This window comes from Engraulis encrasicolus, chromosome 22, assembly GCF_034702125.1.
Source record: "Engraulis encrasicolus isolate BLACKSEA-1 chromosome 22, IST_EnEncr_1.0, whole genome shotgun sequence".
Lineage (NCBI taxonomy): Eukaryota > Metazoa > Chordata > Actinopteri > Clupeiformes > Engraulidae > Engraulis > Engraulis encrasicolus.
The window spans coordinates 10,484,772-10,501,716 of NC_085878.1; the positions used below are offsets into that span (position 1 = coordinate 10,484,772).

General features: G+C 42.8%; 2 protein-coding genes across 5 annotated transcripts in view; one reads left to right on the plus strand and one right to left on the minus strand.

The window, feature by feature from the left end:
• Window positions 1-1,957: 1,957 nt before the first annotated feature.
• marveld3 (MARVEL domain containing 3) lies at window positions 1,958-6,438 on the minus strand. 3 transcript variants are annotated; one of them, XM_063188577.1, is made up of 5 exons: window positions 6,252-6,438; window positions 5,457-5,769; window positions 4,232-4,323; window positions 3,965-4,093; window positions 1,958-3,374 (listed from the first exon to the last, which is right to left on the minus strand). In XM_063188577.1, exons 1-5 carry the CDS (start codon window positions 6,427-6,429, stop codon window positions 2,893-2,895), a joined length of 1,194 nt encoding a protein of 397 aa, XP_063044647.1. In that variant the 5' UTR covers window positions 6,430-6,438; the 3' UTR covers window positions 1,958-2,892. The 3 variants fall into 3 exon arrangements, with proteins under 3 accessions (XP_063044647.1, XP_063044648.1, XP_063044649.1); XM_063188578.1 differs by having other exon boundaries at window positions 5,457-5,728; window positions 6,252-6,437; XM_063188579.1 differs by having other exon boundaries at window positions 5,457-5,728; window positions 6,330-6,353.
• Window positions 6,439-9,181: 2,743 nt separating this feature from the next.
• usp10 (ubiquitin specific peptidase 10) overlaps window positions 9,182-16,945 on the plus strand; it is a 31,952-nt gene continuing 24,188 nt past the window's right edge. For both annotated transcript variants that reach the window (XM_063188573.1, XM_063188574.1), the window contains exon 1: window positions 9,182-9,429. In XM_063188573.1, coding sequence (XP_063044643.1) covers window positions 9,409-9,429 — 21 coding nt within the window. In that variant the 5' untranslated portion in view covers window positions 9,182-9,408. The remainder of the gene's footprint in view (window positions 9,430-16,945) is intronic.

The following is a 16,945-nucleotide window of genomic DNA, read 5'->3' on the forward strand; positions in this document are numbered from 1 at the left end:
CCCTTCCGAAAAAGAGATCACACTAACAATATGTGTGCTTACTTATTTTTGACATCTGTGTTTATGTGTGTGTATATACTGTATGTCCGTTTGACATGAGTATTTGAATGACATGAATTGTGAACTTGTGTCCGTCAGAAACAAAATGTCCCATGGTTTGTCATTGACGTATGTCTTATCGGCATTCATTCTTAACAAAACAAGTGTAGAAGATGTTTCAGTTGCTTCCCATGTGACCAAAGTTTGATCTCACCATCATTTCTGTATATTCTTTTTTTCTAGAGATGCTTGAATATTTTCTCTCAATGCCAAGAAGCTGAGGTTTATTTTTGTACTTCATTATTTCATGCAAATTTATAGGTCCTCCAGTACAAAATATAGAAATGTGGGAATTCTGTGGCGTATTGTCACCCATCCAGATATATCTTTTGTTTAAGATACTAATTATTAATGTATTTAATGTCTGAAGCATGCCCAATATAAATGAATACATATTATATAAAATATATATGAAAAAAATGTGATTACTTTGTACAGATAACAATTATTGTTTATAAGGCATTGTTTTGGAACATATGATATTTTTATGTTTATATTTTAGCATGCAGATAAATGCGGAATTGATTTCAGTTCTGTTCCAATTTTGATGCGATAGGTTTAGGAAATAATTTGTTGTTTTATGGTTTAGAAAGAGGACAGAAAAGAGAGCACTTTCGCCGTTTGTCTGCTCAACTCATGCTCCTTTGGATTTTGGGAATGGATGGTGGTCCTTATTTCTTTTTGGGAGATGCTGCTATGAATAGTTTTGAGCAGAAAAGCTGTATTTTTAATTAACTTTTCAGCCAAGTAGCAATAAAAATTTATACTGTGAAATTCCAGTGTCTTCTCTATTTTTGTAAGAATACAAGGACAAGATAAAGTCATTTGTTATACATGTAAACAATGATACTAGTGAATAATCATCCACATGATCCATTATTATCATCACCACTACCACCATCATCATTTGTTAATAGCACACCCTTGATTGAGCAGCACTGCACAGCGGCACTGATTTCTAAGTACACTTCATTTCAGCCTTATGACATGCTTTATCCAGGTATTTTAGAGCTCAGTGCATTCGCTCTAACAAAAAGGCTCCTATTTAAACTCAAAAGCCAACAGTGTTTCCCACAGAACATCTGTTTTCTCAAGGTGTGTGGGGGTTTAGCTGGTATCCGTGACAATTAAATAGATTATGCTGTAAAATCTCTATTGTTTTAGGGGACCTAGTCAAGGCAGCAGGTGTTTGTTGTGGGCCGCCTTAACTGTAAGTGCTGGGAGAAACCCTGCAACACACCTTCCTCTTTTTCTAGCAACATTAAATCTCTGACTGGCTTGGATTATGAGTGTGTGACAATGTCACGCTGTGTTTAATAACACAGCCTATGCCACAACGGGTGCTACAATACAAAACAACACTATGTACACTGATATGCAATATCAAATCAAATACCATGTGATGCAAAATACTGAACATTGCAGTAGAGTAGAGGCATCATGTTTGAATAAGTAAAAAGCATGGGGAAAAAAGTAAGTTCTGACATACATCTTCAAATGACTTAAATCATTGCATAGTGAGCCACATACTGGTCTGATTTGGTTAAGCTGAATCAACTGAAGTATCATTGATCAACAGATATTTTGCACTATAACTGTTAAGAAAGGATTGGGATATTAAGTATACGTTCGTAATTGTGATTCTATGTAAATATTACATACGGTACATCAGTTGTTACTACCATTTCCAGGCCTATATGTGCTAGTCCTGGGGAAATCTGGGCTGTTGTATGTTAGCAAAACTCTGGCTAGACTAGTGCATTTGAAAAGAGAACAAACCGGTTAGGTCAGATAAGGCTACAATTCTTCTCACATTGCACTTTACTGATCCAGTTTCACTCATGTGTTTAGGGTTTTATATCCGCTAGCAGAGAAATAAACGTTTAAGACAATGGATTATTTGTGTTTAACCAGTTTATAAAAATCTTTATGGTATTGTTTTGGTACAGCTATGCCATGTTCAATATGCGAGTTAAGAAAAGTAAAAAAAACATTTGGAAGAGAGAGTTTTAAAAAATGACATGTTAACAATATTAAAAGTGAAAGTTTGTACATATAAAAAACTATAAAACATATATTATCAGCACACATGTAACCTACGTGTCTTCACAGTTCATAAGTTAAGTTTTAAACTGATACAGTATCCACATAAATGGTAGTCAGAAACTGAGTTGAAAATCATTAGGCCTCAAGATTGTAACAAGACTTAAGGAGTAAATACCACTTCTTGACCTTTCAAAACAAATGGTGTGGCTCACACTGTATTGCAGATATGAAATTGAAACTCCATTAACTCACTACGTTTACATGATGTTTTTCATTCTGAATTAATAATTCAGAATTAAATAGCTCTGTTGAGTTTGCTTTGATCTGTCCTTTAATTCCAAATTAAGAGGTGTTTACATGACATTTTCAAAGCAGAATTAAGCTTTATTCAGTTAATTCAGAATGAAAAGTTTCTTGTAAACGTAGCAACTGTGTAATGGTTTGCAATGTGTAGTGTGTAGTTAAATGTTCATATTCTGTCCATCACCTGTAAGTGTCAAATTCCCAGTAACAGATATGTTGCTCAGTGTTTTCTTGTTCAATTGTCTACAGTAAACAGATGTGCTGGAGAATGACTTCCTTTTACAACTGATTGTTCTCCAACTCCAATATTGTAATGATATGTGTATAATGTGAATGTAGTGTGTGTAGTTTAACATACAGTATATTCTGTCCATCACATGTGTGTGTTAAATTTCCAGTAACAGATAGCTTGGTGTATTCTTCGTCTACAAGCAGGACCTCCTTCTACAACTGGTTGTTGTCCAGCTCCCTCTGCTTCTTGCGTTCTCTGACTGCCCTGAAAGCCTTGACGGCCAGCAGTGCACCAAGAGGGAAAATGATCACCCCCAGCACCCCAAACAGGCCTCCAGCGATATCCGCCCCGTGGTAGGCACATTCAAAGCCTTGGTGATTTTTGCTCTTGTACAGCTTCTCCCTCTCCTTACAAATGGGGTGGTTGTAGGTCTCCTGAAGCTTGATGAAGTAAAACGCCACGGCGGGGATGTAGCCCAGTCCGATCAGCCCGTTCAAGATGGCCTCCACCAGCAGGGCCACCGGCCAACGGAACGGCACGCGGAAGATGCCCAGAGCCAGCATGGCCAGGGCGTAACACATCAGCGCCCCACCGGCGGCCATGCTGAATATGTAAGGGGGCAGCTTGAGCTCGTAGAACTGTTTGTCGAGCAGCTTCACCCGCTCGGCCTCCGCTCCGGTGAAGGCGTTGGCACCTGTGGGCAACCGTGGTGTAATGGTTAGAGGGTTGGACTCTAGATCACAGGGTTGCAGATTCGTATCCTGCCCTTACTCCACTCCCTACTACGCCTCCATCCATGGCTGAAATGGCCTTGAGCAAGGCACTTTACCCCACATTACTCCCGGGACTATAACAAACAGCTGAAATGTCTGTAAATCGCTTTGGATTAAAAAGCATCAGCTAAGAGTAATACATAATATAATAAGTCATGGGTGAGCGGTTAGGGCTTCAGACTTGCATCCCAGAGGTTGCCGGTTCGACTCCCGACCCGCCAGGTTGGTGGGGGGAGTAATCAACCAGTGCTCTCCCCATCCTCCTCCATGACTGAGGTACCCTGAGCATGGTACCGTCCCACCGCACTGCTCCCCATGGGGCGCCACTGAGGGCTGCCCCCTTGCACGGGTGAGGCATGAATGCAATTTCGTTGTGTGCAGTGTGCAGTGTTCACTTGTGTGCTGTGGAGTGCTGTGTCACAATGACAATGGGAGTTGGAGTTTCCCAATGGGCTTTCACTTTCACTTTAATATAGTAATATGTCATATAATAATAACAATAATGAATGACCTCCGAAGTAGTAGTGGTAGATGCCACCCAGGCTGGCCAGGTCACGGTACTGCCCGGCGGTAGCGTGGGAAACCCCGGCGCAGATGATGATCAACAGGTTGAGGAAGGCCTCCCCTACCTGACAGATTCCTGAATGGCCAAAATAGCAATCACATATGAATGAAACATTTAAAACACAGTGCTGAGAGAAAAAAAACTATAGGTTAACCAGAGTTAACCAGAATATTATTCTTATCCAGTCTCTCTGGGTTACAACAATGTCCATACCTCTTGAAGTCGCCATGTATCTGAAGTTGTACATTGCCTCTTCATGTGGTGGCTCATACTGGTTGAGGGAGGACATGGGACTTTCATTATACCTAAAAAAGGATGAAATAAAACCATATACACATATCATCATCTATAAAACGTATCCGCATAATACATAGTGTATGACAATACATTACGACAGTGGTTCCCATACATTTTCTGGGACCCACTTCTGTACTTTAGAATATTTATGCCAGTCCCCCTGCCCCATTGTATTCCAAAGGCCTTACACTTTTTTGTCCATTAACCCATTGATGCCTGATGTTGCATTGCGCAACATTGGCCCTCGCGCCTGGAGCTGCATTACGCAACATTCAGGCACATGAGATTTGAGACAACTTTACTAAAAATGTCTGTTTGCTTGAGATGAATGAATGCATTCTAATGAAAGATGAGGGTCTTAGCGTTTAAATGCAACTTAGTGCATATTTTTATGTGCTTCAGAAGCTGAGATATTTAGGTTTTTATAGGCTGAGGGCAGCTTTTTTTTAAAAAGGGCTCAGGCATTCAGCACCCTTTTTTTGCAGGTGCCTTAGGCATCAAAGGGTTAATGTTGCTAAACCTTCATTTTGAATTTACCACATGAAAGGTATAAACAGTAATACACATATGAACAATACAAGTCAGTATTGTTTTTCGCAATATCAGACATGTATACATACATACAGTACATGGATATGGGTTTTATGCAAGCCATCCATTTGGTCCATGACTCCCCTAGGGGTCTCGACCCCAGTTTGGAAACCATTACATTGTGGTGATGTGTATGATATGACTATCAAACAGCATACCATCATGGCAATCATCATCAATGAAATCTCATGTCCACTAATGTCATATGCATTTAAGGGCAGTCATGGGTAGGCAGTTAGGGCGTCAGACTTGTATCCCAAAGGTTGCCGGTTCAACTACCGCCCGCCAGGTTGGTGGGGGAAGTAATTAACCAGTGCTCTCCCCCATCCTCCTCCATGACTGAGGTACCCTGAGCATGGTATCGTCCCTCCGCACTGCTTCCTTGGGGCGCCATTGGGGGCATCCCCCTTGCACGGGTGAGACATAAATGCAATTTTGTTGTGTGTAGTGTGCAGTGAACACTTGTGTGCTATGGAGTGCTGTGTCACAATGCCAATGGGATTTCACATGCAGTGCTACAGGAATACTGTAGTTTGTGACCTTTACTTACTGTCTTGGATGACCCTGGTGATCTTGGCCATGATGAGAGTCATGGTAGTGGCTGTCAGAATGAGGGTAGGCATCCCTCTCCTTCTCAGAATAGTTCCTGTCGGCGTGAGTCCTATCCCTGTGGTTCCTCTCAGTCCTTTGGTCTCTCCCATCTCTCCTCTCATATTGTCGCTCGTCGTCCCTTGGGTAGTAAGAAGAGTCTTCTCTGTCTCTGCTTTTATGGCGGTAATCATCCCTTCTGTGATACCTGTCCGGTTCTGGCATTGTGGCAAACTTGGGGAGGAAAGGTTGACATTGATAGGTAGGTGACACACCTACAGCAGGTAGGCAGGCAGTCAGAGGTAAACTCAAATGAAGTGGCAGAATTTAAGCGACATATCAATCACCCATTTATTAAGCTAAATCAATCACACTATGTCCTGATGTAGTAACAGTAAGCAGCCAGCAGGACAATGACTAATTCCAACACTCTTCTTGGAATGCATTCAGCCAAGCCCATGTCCTATGATTTAGTTACTGTGGGGAATTAAAACCTCCAACTAGGCCAAAATGCAAGCTAAACACAACAACGTTGATTACTGAAATGCAATTAGGTCTATATTTCATCGAGATTTTCTCTGTTTTGCACACAGCTTCTGGAGTCTCATAACAAGGAAATAACAAATCCGTGCTATAACCTCCACCACCTGATAGGCCTACGGAAGACAAATATCGTATCGTCCATAGTCTTTCGAAACACACGCAAGCTCTAGCGAAAACAATCGAAGCATAAAGGGTAAACGATTACGTAGCCTACCTTTGATTTTAGTTATTAACCCCAAATTTAGTAACACTTCCTTTTTAAAGTGCTGCGCTCGATGCTCCTCCTGCCTACCTGGCCAGTGTAACTGCAAGACCTCCCCTCCTCTCATCATAACCAATGTGAGAGGTTTGTGTGCGTGGGTGGAGGCAATGGGAGGGGAGCAGAGGACCATAGAGTTCTCTTCTACACGGAGGGAACCCTTTCATGCATTCCCAAAAGCTATAATAAAAAAAGTTGCTGGTAACCTCTGCTTTGACTGTAGCAACTATTTTATAATATTGATGTTATCGCTGTTTGCATCAGTTTAACAAGTTCCATGAGAAACGTATTACAGTCCACGTTGGCACGTTGTCATTTATTAAAACTGTCTTGAAATATTTCACGATGTAGCTCTGCCATCTCCTGGTCTGCCAAAGCTGAGCAGTACCAAAGAAGGTGGAGCTTTGGCAGTACAGCCTGTGATCTCTCGCATACCCTCATATTAGCCTATTACTCGAAATGATCAGATATGGGCAGTGCACCTCAATAACTTGGAATATTTATGACATTTAGTTATTGATAGCCGGACATCACCTCATGCCATCACACGAAGTCTGTTCACTGCGTGCCAGTGTGTGTAAACATGCTATATTTTATCACTCAAGGCAGATTAACAGAAACTGTTTATACTAATGATCAGAATACATCTTGGCAGGATTGTGTTTTGTAAACAGCCGCCACTCTAGCTCAAACTTGTGCGTCAATTTTACTCTCCACCTACTTGGACGTAGACGCACGCGCCTTCATCCAGGCACACTAGCCATTCTGCGCGCGCGGGCCACTGTAGCAACCCAATGTAAGTAGGCTGCTGGATGTGAGTGCCCGGATATCCGCCCGAGTATTTGCATGCATTTGCATTCATTTCCGTCATCAGGAATGCTTTGCGGTACCACAGCTACCCTATGTGAGTCGCGCTGTGTCGCCTCCCTTCTATAGTATGATTGTAGCCTACCGTAACAACTCGGCCTCGGTCCCCGCGGCAAATATCCACCACACCACCACGGGTCCTCTGGTGTTGTGACCGTTTTAGGATCTTTTTTTCATATCCAATACTTGCACATTAAGAGTGACAATTCCATCATGGATGTTTAAACGATATGTGCGAATGCAGTCATGTTGAATTGGGTGGCCAAAGCATGCCATGTCATGAAGAACGTGCATCTTATTTAAACAGCTCGTGTAAACGGTTATCCTGAGGGCCCGTGTCTTTTTTCAGATCGGAGGCTTGATTAGCAAAGATTTGGGAGATAAATTAGTTGTGCGTGCGCACACGTCTGCACAATATCCACCGGACACGAATACTCCAATACTTCAGCGTCCCGCTTGATTCTGTACTGACACTTTTAAGTTTACGTAGCACAATCAAATGAATAGGCTATGTCTAAATTATAGGCTCTAGTCTCCAATGCGCCTAGTTTCACGTGTTCTTGGCATCAATCTGCACAATAGGCCTATGCGGCATAACTTTTCGAGTGCTACATTTTAGACCGGGTAAAGTATCGAGCATGGTCTGTCCCTTCAATAATATTAAGAGTGTCCCGTAACAACTCGGTCTCGGCCCCCGCCGCAAGTATCCTCCACCACGAAGGTCCTCTGATGTTGTGACCGTTTTAGGATATTTTCATATAATACAGAAATAAGAGCGTGCGCGCGCGCCTCTGACTGTATCTAGACACGGAGGGAGAATGGCTCCAATATTTATATTCAGCGCCCAGTTTAATTCTGCACTGACACTTTTAAATGTTATGCCCAGATATTCTTTTAACTTGTTGGATATCCTGATATTATGTTTCACTAATGTAAGGAGTAAAACTCAGAAACTTCCCGGGTGCTAGCTACATTTAGACTGGGTAGGCCTAAACTCAGTTTCACGTGTTCTTGGCATTAATCTGCACAATAGGCCTATGCGGCATAACTTTTCGAGGGCTACATTTAGACCGGGTAAAGTATCGCGCATGGTCTGTCCCATCAATAATATTAAGAGTGTCCCGTGGTCTCGGCCCCCGCCGCAAGTATCCTCCACCACGAAGGTCCTCTGATGTTGTGACCGTTTCATACAGAAATAAGAGCGTGCGCGCGCGCCTCTGACTGTATCTAGACACGGAGGGAGAATGGCTCCAATATTTATATTCAGCGCCCAGTTTAATTCTGCACTGACACTTTTAAATGTTATGCCCAGATATTCTTTTAACTTGTTGGATATCCTGATATTATGTTTCACTAATGTAAGGAGTAAAACTCAGAAACTTCCCAGGTGCTAGCTACATTTAGACTGGGTAAACTCGTGACTTTAATGCCTTCCGAAACGGGCTATTCCAGTGTCTATTTTAGACTATAGCCTTGTGCAAAACTTTTTATTTAACATTGCGAATGGGCAGGATGATTTGCTTAGACACGCACGTGCTTCAGAGCAGCTAGAACTGTGCAAGGTGACTGCTGCAGTTTTCAGCTCAGTCCTCCTGGATAATAAACACAATGCCGACGAGAAAGTAACGCCGTTATCTTTTGATGAATTCCCTTTGGGTGCCCGGTTGAGACAGTTTAATTTTCACACCCAAATCAATTCGGTTTTAAGTTATAATTTCATTGTATACTTTTTTTATTATTATTTTGATGTCACAGGGCCTATTCTTTTGATTGGGAGATCAAGGAACTTTCTGGTGTCGCCGAAACGGCGATGTGCGGTGGGCTCTTTACGCACGGCACCTATGTCCCTTCCATCTTCAGTCAGACTCAAATCGGACCGAAATTAAGTAGCTGAGGTTAAACTGTCGTAAATACACGACCGAACGCGAGTAGCTGAGGTAAAATAGACGTAAATACTCGGGCGGATATCCGGGCACTCACATCCGGCAGCCTACTTACATTGGGTTGCTACAGGCCACTGTGCGAAGAGGCGAGACAAAGATGGCGGCGACGGGAGAGGAAACAGCGTGATATGCTGGAGTAGTTGAACAGTACTCGAATATCACCACTGTCAGACCAGAGTTTGTAAAATTACCACAATGTCGCTGTAGGACGTGCTTTGTTGTACTTATTACACCACCATTTGACATATTCCCCGCGAGAATATTCATCTTCTAATTGAGGAGAAGGAAATCTCACCGGGAGCATGGCTTCGCGCAGTAACCAGGTACAGAAAACTTAACGTTAGCTGACAGTCAAAGTGCACCTTACTGTAACATCAGTTCAATGTTAAAGTGTCAATAAGTTGTATGTACCATGTTTTTTCTATCTTTCAACAATGCATTTGCGTAACTGAGGAAGAGGCTCGTCGATACTTGCCTTGGTTTTAGAAAACCCATTTCCCATTGAATCACCAGCATGGTGCAGGCCGGACAAGCCTTGCTTATTCAAATTAGCTCGCTAGCTAGCCAGCTAACGCTTAGCAAGCTAACAACCATATGTGTGGTTTAAACACACTGGAGTAAAAGTAGTATTGTACGGATATATAACGCGGATGATACTGGCCAGTGTGTCATTTCACTTGCTAAATGTTAGTCGTCTGCCCTTTGCTCTGCTGCGTGAGTAAAGACTAGCCCACCTGCTCTATTGCTGTGGTAGGCCCTCTTATCCTACAGCAGATTTTCATTAGCAGGTTAACGCTAGCTAAAGGAACATTTGCCTTCTAGGCAATAAGAAGGTAACTGAGGGAAGATTGTCCCATGAGACGCACGTGCTTTTATGTACAGAGAGCAGAGTTGTTTTTTGTGTTTGACAGGTGTCGTTTGAAAGCGTTGTTTTAATTCATGATTTCTAGCTGTTTCCGCGGGGTTGCAGGTGGTGTGGCTTGCTAATGACATACAGTGGGCCTGTTGATTATGGGGGCGGTCTTCTGTCGAAATCCATTCAAAATCCGCCGATAGAGTGCATGTCATGAGGCCTTTGGAATAAGCATTCTAGCCATCCTGAAATTACACTCAATCAATGTGTCGCTGAACAGTGATTCTAATTGTTGGCCATTCTGGTTGCATCGACTTAGACTGTTGATGTCTACTGTCTGTCAAAGTACCATCGTTTTTTTGCACGCTTGCTAGCCACCACTAGCCAAATGCCATGGACAGTAAAGGCAATAACGTGCTTGTCTCACGAGCTAACAGTCCAGAGACACGAGACGATACTCCTGTGCCACTTAAAGCTTCCGATGACAGCTGATTAATTGTACAGATTGATAGGCATGTGAAACTACGTGTTAAGAATTTGATCATGCATTGTCTGATAAGATGCTTGCTACACCAGAAAGTCTACCCCCATGTTGAAGTGCAGAAATGGTAACGTCATGGCGCTATCTGGCTTACTATTATATTATTTCTCAGTTAAGGTTCACAAACAACTTTTGTATGATCGACTTATTGTCCATAATCGGAGCACGTCTTGCACATCATATGGTCTGCCAGCATAGAACAGAAACTTCAGGTAGAAGTTGGCATTAACTTAACGCGAATTGGTGGTTCCTGTCTAATGCATAACCTCCATTATGCTTCTCAACTAATGTTACCCACTAGCTGTGTACTTTGATTTAAATATATAAATTCAACAATTATGCTGGCTTGCACCATTACAACCTATCCCGCTAGTGCTGGGCGGCAAATGTGTGGCAAATAGTGTTTATCTGTTATGATGGCTCGGATCTCGTTAGCATGCTAGCTAAAGCCACCTGAGTCGGCTAGCTAATGCATGGTGATGCATTGCCCCTCCACATCAAATTTTCTCATTTGATTGGTTACACATATGTGTACGACCTTATCTGAGATGGCAATATTGCTTCCTGCCCTTTGATATTGAAGCGTGATGCAAGCGTGCACGCAGTTGGTGTAACATGTTAACTAATTGTACCCTGCAACAGAATTCAGCTGAATCATAGTTGATCACCCATCCCCCTCCTATGATACAATTGCAGCCCACCGCTTTGCTTTTTTTCTGGTGACATGCATAGACTTTTAGTAACAGTGACTGCATCACTTGGAGGCATTTTCTTTGTTTCTTTTTCTTTTACAAGAAAAAAAAAATCAAAACACAGCCACCTCGTTTTTTACCTCTGGAAACTCACACTGTTGAATTACTGTGAACAATGTTTAACAAACCTGTTGAAATGAGCAGCTTTATCAGTCATTTGCCCCCCTCTTCCATGGCCTGGCTTACCACCATGGGTGTTCCCTGCAACGATTTTGTGAAGACTGTGCTGCCTTTTTCATTCTAAAACAATTTTGGTTTCGTTTTTACACATGGCGGCACGAGCCTTGGTTTGGTGTGCACTAATTTGACAACTGACTTGGTCATGTCATCGAAGCTTGCCACAACTACTATTAGACATAGTTTATTTGGCTGTAATGGAATGAGAGGCATTCACTGTGAACTATTATAAGCCATACAAGCTAAACAGTCTTCATGGGTAGATGTGTATCTGCTGCTCTGTGGAATTCTGCATTAGATAAACAATAGTTCTTAAGTGACCACATGGCATGCTTGAAATGAATGGCAGTCCCCAGTTAGGCAGATGCCTCTGGCCTCTCGCTCTTCACACACATCTGTGTGTGGATGTCTTAATGGTTTGTGACCAAGTTTGTCAGTTTGCGAAACATAATTTACAGAGATGTGGCAATGCTGGGTTGTCTCATGCGTCACATGAGGTGGTAAAAGGGGGTGGGTGCCTGTTGAGTGTCTAATCTAGAATTGAGAAGCACTCAGTTGCTGAATAACTAAGAGGAGAGGATGGTTAACTGAAGGTGGTGGCACACTTTAAGAGCTCCCAAATGCTGAAGAATTGAGTTTGGTTATGGTCAGACATGGAATAAGGCGTACCTGGTGGACTGTGTAAAACTCCTTAAGTTGTCTGTAGATTTAAATTTAAGATCAGTGTCTTGTAGATTTGTCAATATTCAATATGAGCGGAGACTATGGATATTTCAAGCATATATGCATGGAATGGAACAGTAATAACAGTTGTAATGTTTGCTACTGTTATCCTTTGCTTGAATGCAAATGTGGTTGTGTACCAAGCAGGTTTGTGGCAAAGTTTGAAAGAGGTGATGCATTGTTTGTATACTAAAGCATTTGTAAGTCACCTCGTCACTGTAACTGACATAGCCTAGTTTTTTTGCTTTCTTTCAGCATCCATACGGTGATATAGGGTATGCAGGATTCAGCTTTAATTTGTGTGTGAGAAACATTCCATGTTTGGAGAAGAGAAGGTTTGAGGAGGCATGGCCGTATTGCAGACACTGTATTGGATCGTGGGAGCAATTGGTTGTAACCAGAAAATCCTGTGAAACCACTTTTCCCCTCAGTGTGAGTTTTACATGCTGTGCTGCCGTTCAACCCACCCAGTTTCCTGCCAAGCACGTGGTAGTGAAAATGATAACGGCTAAAAGGAGCCTGCACACCTTGATCGGTTGTGTCACAGCAGTTGTTGGTACTTTGATCTGCTTCTTGTTTTCGGAGTAAACTGAAAAGGCGACCATGCTATTAATATGGTCAGACTTTTTTATTGCAAAATTAAAGTTTTGTTCAGTAAGACCAGTCTAGATCAGAGTAACTCCATCTGTCAGTGGAAGTGAACATAGCTTGTAAAAAGTGTGTATGTTTGAGAATCTGATGTTGACAGGGTGCTGATGGATGATTTCGACATCTAGCTGGCCTATATGCATGGGACAGAGCGATGCAGAGAAGCACACGGCTCACTTAACATCTCCGTTCATTCTTTTTCACTTACCCCTTACCTCGAACCCTGCTGTGAGTTTGTATGATGTCATCCCCTCTCGGCTCCCCAACAGACTCTAATGACGCTGCCCATTGTATGAACCTTGCCCCCTGCTCCCCTCCCAATAGTGACTCCTCGTTCAGTTTAAAAAAAAAAGAGAAAGAAAAGGTAGCGCGTGTTGCCACAGGAGCCCATGGAAATAATACAGATGGCTAATTTGAGGTAATCCCCCCACTCCATGCGAACAGCAAGGGGGCTTAGTATGGTACGTGTGGCATGCCTGCAGCAAGGGGCAAAGGGACATTCTTTCTGTTGTGATCGTGATTAGCCGCCCAGAGGCCGTTGGATTAGGCCACCCTGTTTGTCCACTTGTAGTGCCGGTTCAGCATTGTGGCTCGCGCCGTTCAGCAAAGAGTTACATGTTGCTTGGGCTGCACTTTCTTTTCTCTCTGTGCCTCCCCTTTTTCACCTCCCCTGTGTGAGCGAGGCCGAAGGCAGGATTATCGGCCCAGTCCGGGAGCGGACAAGTGGGCTTGTGTCACCCTTTAACCCCATCATCCACTCTACTCCAACAAAACACACAGCACCCACAGACATTGAAATCATAACTTAAGAGTGCATCAGACACAATAAGGTATTCATGGACAAATTTGTACTGTATGTTCAAATGACACAGAAATTAACCCTTTGAATGCCCCTTTTAAAATTCCCTTATATGCAGACAAAATCGTATTCCAGAGCAATGGGCAGTCTTGTAAGACAGTCCGAAATAAGCTTTGGCCATAGCCTGCTGTTTCAACAGGGTGTTTGCCAGCAAGTCCACTGCTGCGCAGCAAGTGCTAGGGACTTTCAATTACTCTGTTAGTGCGACTGGGATTAAGTTAATTATAGGCAACGGGGGAAAGCAGGTTATCTTGAGGGGGTAGTGAGTCCAGCAAGCACACGGGTGGGACTGGCTGGGAACCCGGCCGGAGCTCCGACTGGGAAGGCTGCCAGAGATCCCGGGCCCCAGAGCCCCCTGTGAGGGTTTCTCTCTACAGCACCTGCCTGAGACATGCTTTACTGAAGGAGGCCATGTGGCTGATAACAAGCCAGCCAGTAGCAGCTCAACTCGCTTTGATGTTGATGTACGACTAGGAACAAGTGTCTTGGGCTGTCGGTGTCATGTCCCAGCCTAATTGTCTTATCACTGTGAGTGTTTTTTTTCTGTCATAAAATCAAAGCCTAGAGATTTTTCATGCATACTTCTTACTAGCTATTTCAAGTGTTTTCTTTCTTAATTGCTGATTGCATCGACAGTGGAATTGACCCATTAGACTGTTTAGTTAGCCGTAATATTACTTGAGATGCCGCATGTGTTTGAGCCCTCTATGCACGCCTGATCTCTGCCGTTTAAGGGCACAGCTAGCTGGAGGTAATCCCTGGTTGAACCTGTGGGATTTCAGGGTCAGAGGAACGCAGTCTAAGGGCCTCCTGCCTTACACAGTCACTTGTTGCCAGAGTCTTGGAATTGATACATGTCAGCACCTCAGGATAATGTGGGAAGTTATGCAGAAGTTGTAACATTGTATTTCTTTATGCCACGCTGATCCACGCAGTCAGCATGGATGCTGACCTCCCATAACTGAAGGAGGAATTGAAGGGCCTTGTTTGGGCTGCACTTGCACTTTGAGAAGCGTTTTGGTACCCGTGCTCCGCCCTGGTGGTGACGCAACACCTTCTGCTCAGCTACACACACTAGGGCCAGGAGCTTGTGTATGAGGATTCCGTTCCCTCCACAGCGGGAAACTCCACCCACTTTGTCTGGAACCAATCAACTGAGCATTTCCAACCGTCCTGGGTAGAGGCGTGTTCAAGGCAGTGACGTGGTTTAAGCAGAGATGTTCTATTGGGACTAAGAAATGTTTGGTTTAAACTTCGGCACAGCCCTCAACCAGTAGCAAGCCAAGGGAGGCAGGTTAACCAGGCCATTTGGAAACACTAATCGTTATAGTCCTGGTCAGAACAGAATCGCGGTACTTGATCTGAAGTCTATGAAAATCAGGCAAGCGTTTTGGTGCTCCTGTTCAGCATTGCTGCTGCAATTAATACACAGATGGGTTATAGAGGATGATCTGGAAAGGCAAAAGGCAGAAAATCAATTAGAGGTGCTCCGATCACCATTTTTTGGGTCCGATCACCGATACCGATCACCAAAAATCCTTATCTGCCGATTACCGATCATTGCCGATCACAAAAATGATTTCCTATTTTTTTAATAGCCTATTAATTATCCTTATTGAATACCATTTCTGCCCATAAACCAATCAATCTTAATTTGCACATGTCTATTATTAGGCTATTATTATCATTATTATCATTATTATTATTATTATTATTATTATTATTATTATTATTATTATTATTATTATTATTATTATTATTATCTTTCAGACTAGTGTTGGTAATACAGTCTACAGTATTAATCAATGTATAAGTTATTGCATAGAATAACTAAACTATTTAAGATTGAATTGAAACTGAAACATTACATCAAATAGTCTTTCACATACGAGAAAAAAAACAACCTGTCGCTTTAAATGAGCAGCCTCGTGAGGAGAGCCCCTCCCCTCTCTGTCACCGTACACAGTTGCAGTGCTCCACTACCGTTCTGAATCTCTCTCTCAAGTTTTAACCACATCTGTCGCCGTGTGGTGTTTCAGCGACTATCAAACTAATCGACTGACTGCCAATTACAACTTTGAAAACAATAATTGACATGTTTGTGCTGACAACGTGAAGTTGTCGCGTGCTGACCACGGCAACTACACAGGTTATAACGTAACATGGCTCACTGGCGAGTAGGCTACTCAATCGCAAATTACATTGTCAGGTAAACGGCGCATGGATCGGAAAATCAGATCATTGTTGATGCAGATATGGTTATGAATGGTGGAAATGAAGGGGGGAATGGCGAAAAGTTATAGACAAGCAAAGATGCCTTCTTTTGGTGCAGTTGCAGCTGTGCAGAGCCAGCGCCGAGCCTACATGCAGCGCCAGGTGTAAAGGCAAATGGTTGCGTGAGGAATTTAATATCTCTCGATCGGTTTTTTGATCGGCATGTTTTTCCGATCACCGATCAGGCTATTTTTGGCCATTATCGGCCGGTCATGATCGGCAGCCGAGCAATCGGAGCACCTCTAAAATCAATGACATGATGACGCACATGTCATATGTTTTGTTTTTTATTAATTTGTGAAAAGGGAGAGCGCACTGTAAGCACTGTTCAGCATGCCGTCAGATGCCAAAGCCTCCCACGTTAATTAGCTTGGTTGAGTGGTTTTGGCTTCTCCGTTGTGCCATCTTTAGGGAAATCCAGGTGGTGTCAAATTTCAAATATGTATAAAATATTGACTCCTCAAAACCTTGCTTGAATAATCAGCAACCGTTGGACTTCTCCAAGCTACAGTGGAGAACTGTTGTTACCATTGAAATAATGCATGCCTATGCCCTCAAAGCAAGATATGCTGCTTATAATAAAGAGGCCAGGTGTTTGCCAGTAACCATTTCTGTTCAGTGTTTGGAACAATATGGATGGATTGGTGAAGACCAGATATATCGGTAGATGTTTAGCAGAACTTTCCAAGGGATGGCTTGAGTTGCTTCCCGAAGAATTGTTGGAGTTACAGCAAACAGGATATGTTTCTCGACCACAGAAGACATTAGGGTAGATAAAACCAGCTATTGAAAATTTCAGCAGCGTTTCAAGCAGTTGTGATTGGGTGTGATTTTGACCATTGTAAAGGGTCTGCTCTGACTTCCATACCAAAGGAGTTTGTTGTTGTAGTCAAAGTACCAACACTCAAATCTGTGGTCTGACTCCTCAATTGCAAAAATGAGCTGTTTGCACTTAAATAAAAAGAAAAACCTTTGCTGAATTTCGTGGTTTTTTTTTTCCCTTGCATAGATA

Bases quoted from the DNA above. Each gene is read 5' to 3' on its own strand.
- marveld3 (XM_063188577.1), bottom strand. From the start codon at position 6,429: ATGGTCCTCTGCTCCCCTCCCATTGCCTCCACCCACGCACACAAACCT. The intron at 5,770-6,251 runs GTAGGCTACGTA...TACCTGCTGTAG, and splicing joins GTTAATAACTAAAATCAAAG to GTGTGTCACCTACCTATCAA. The intron at 4,094-4,231 runs GTATGGACATTG...TTGGCCATTCAG, and splicing joins ATACATGGCGACTTCAAGAG to GAATCTGTCAGGTAGGGGAG.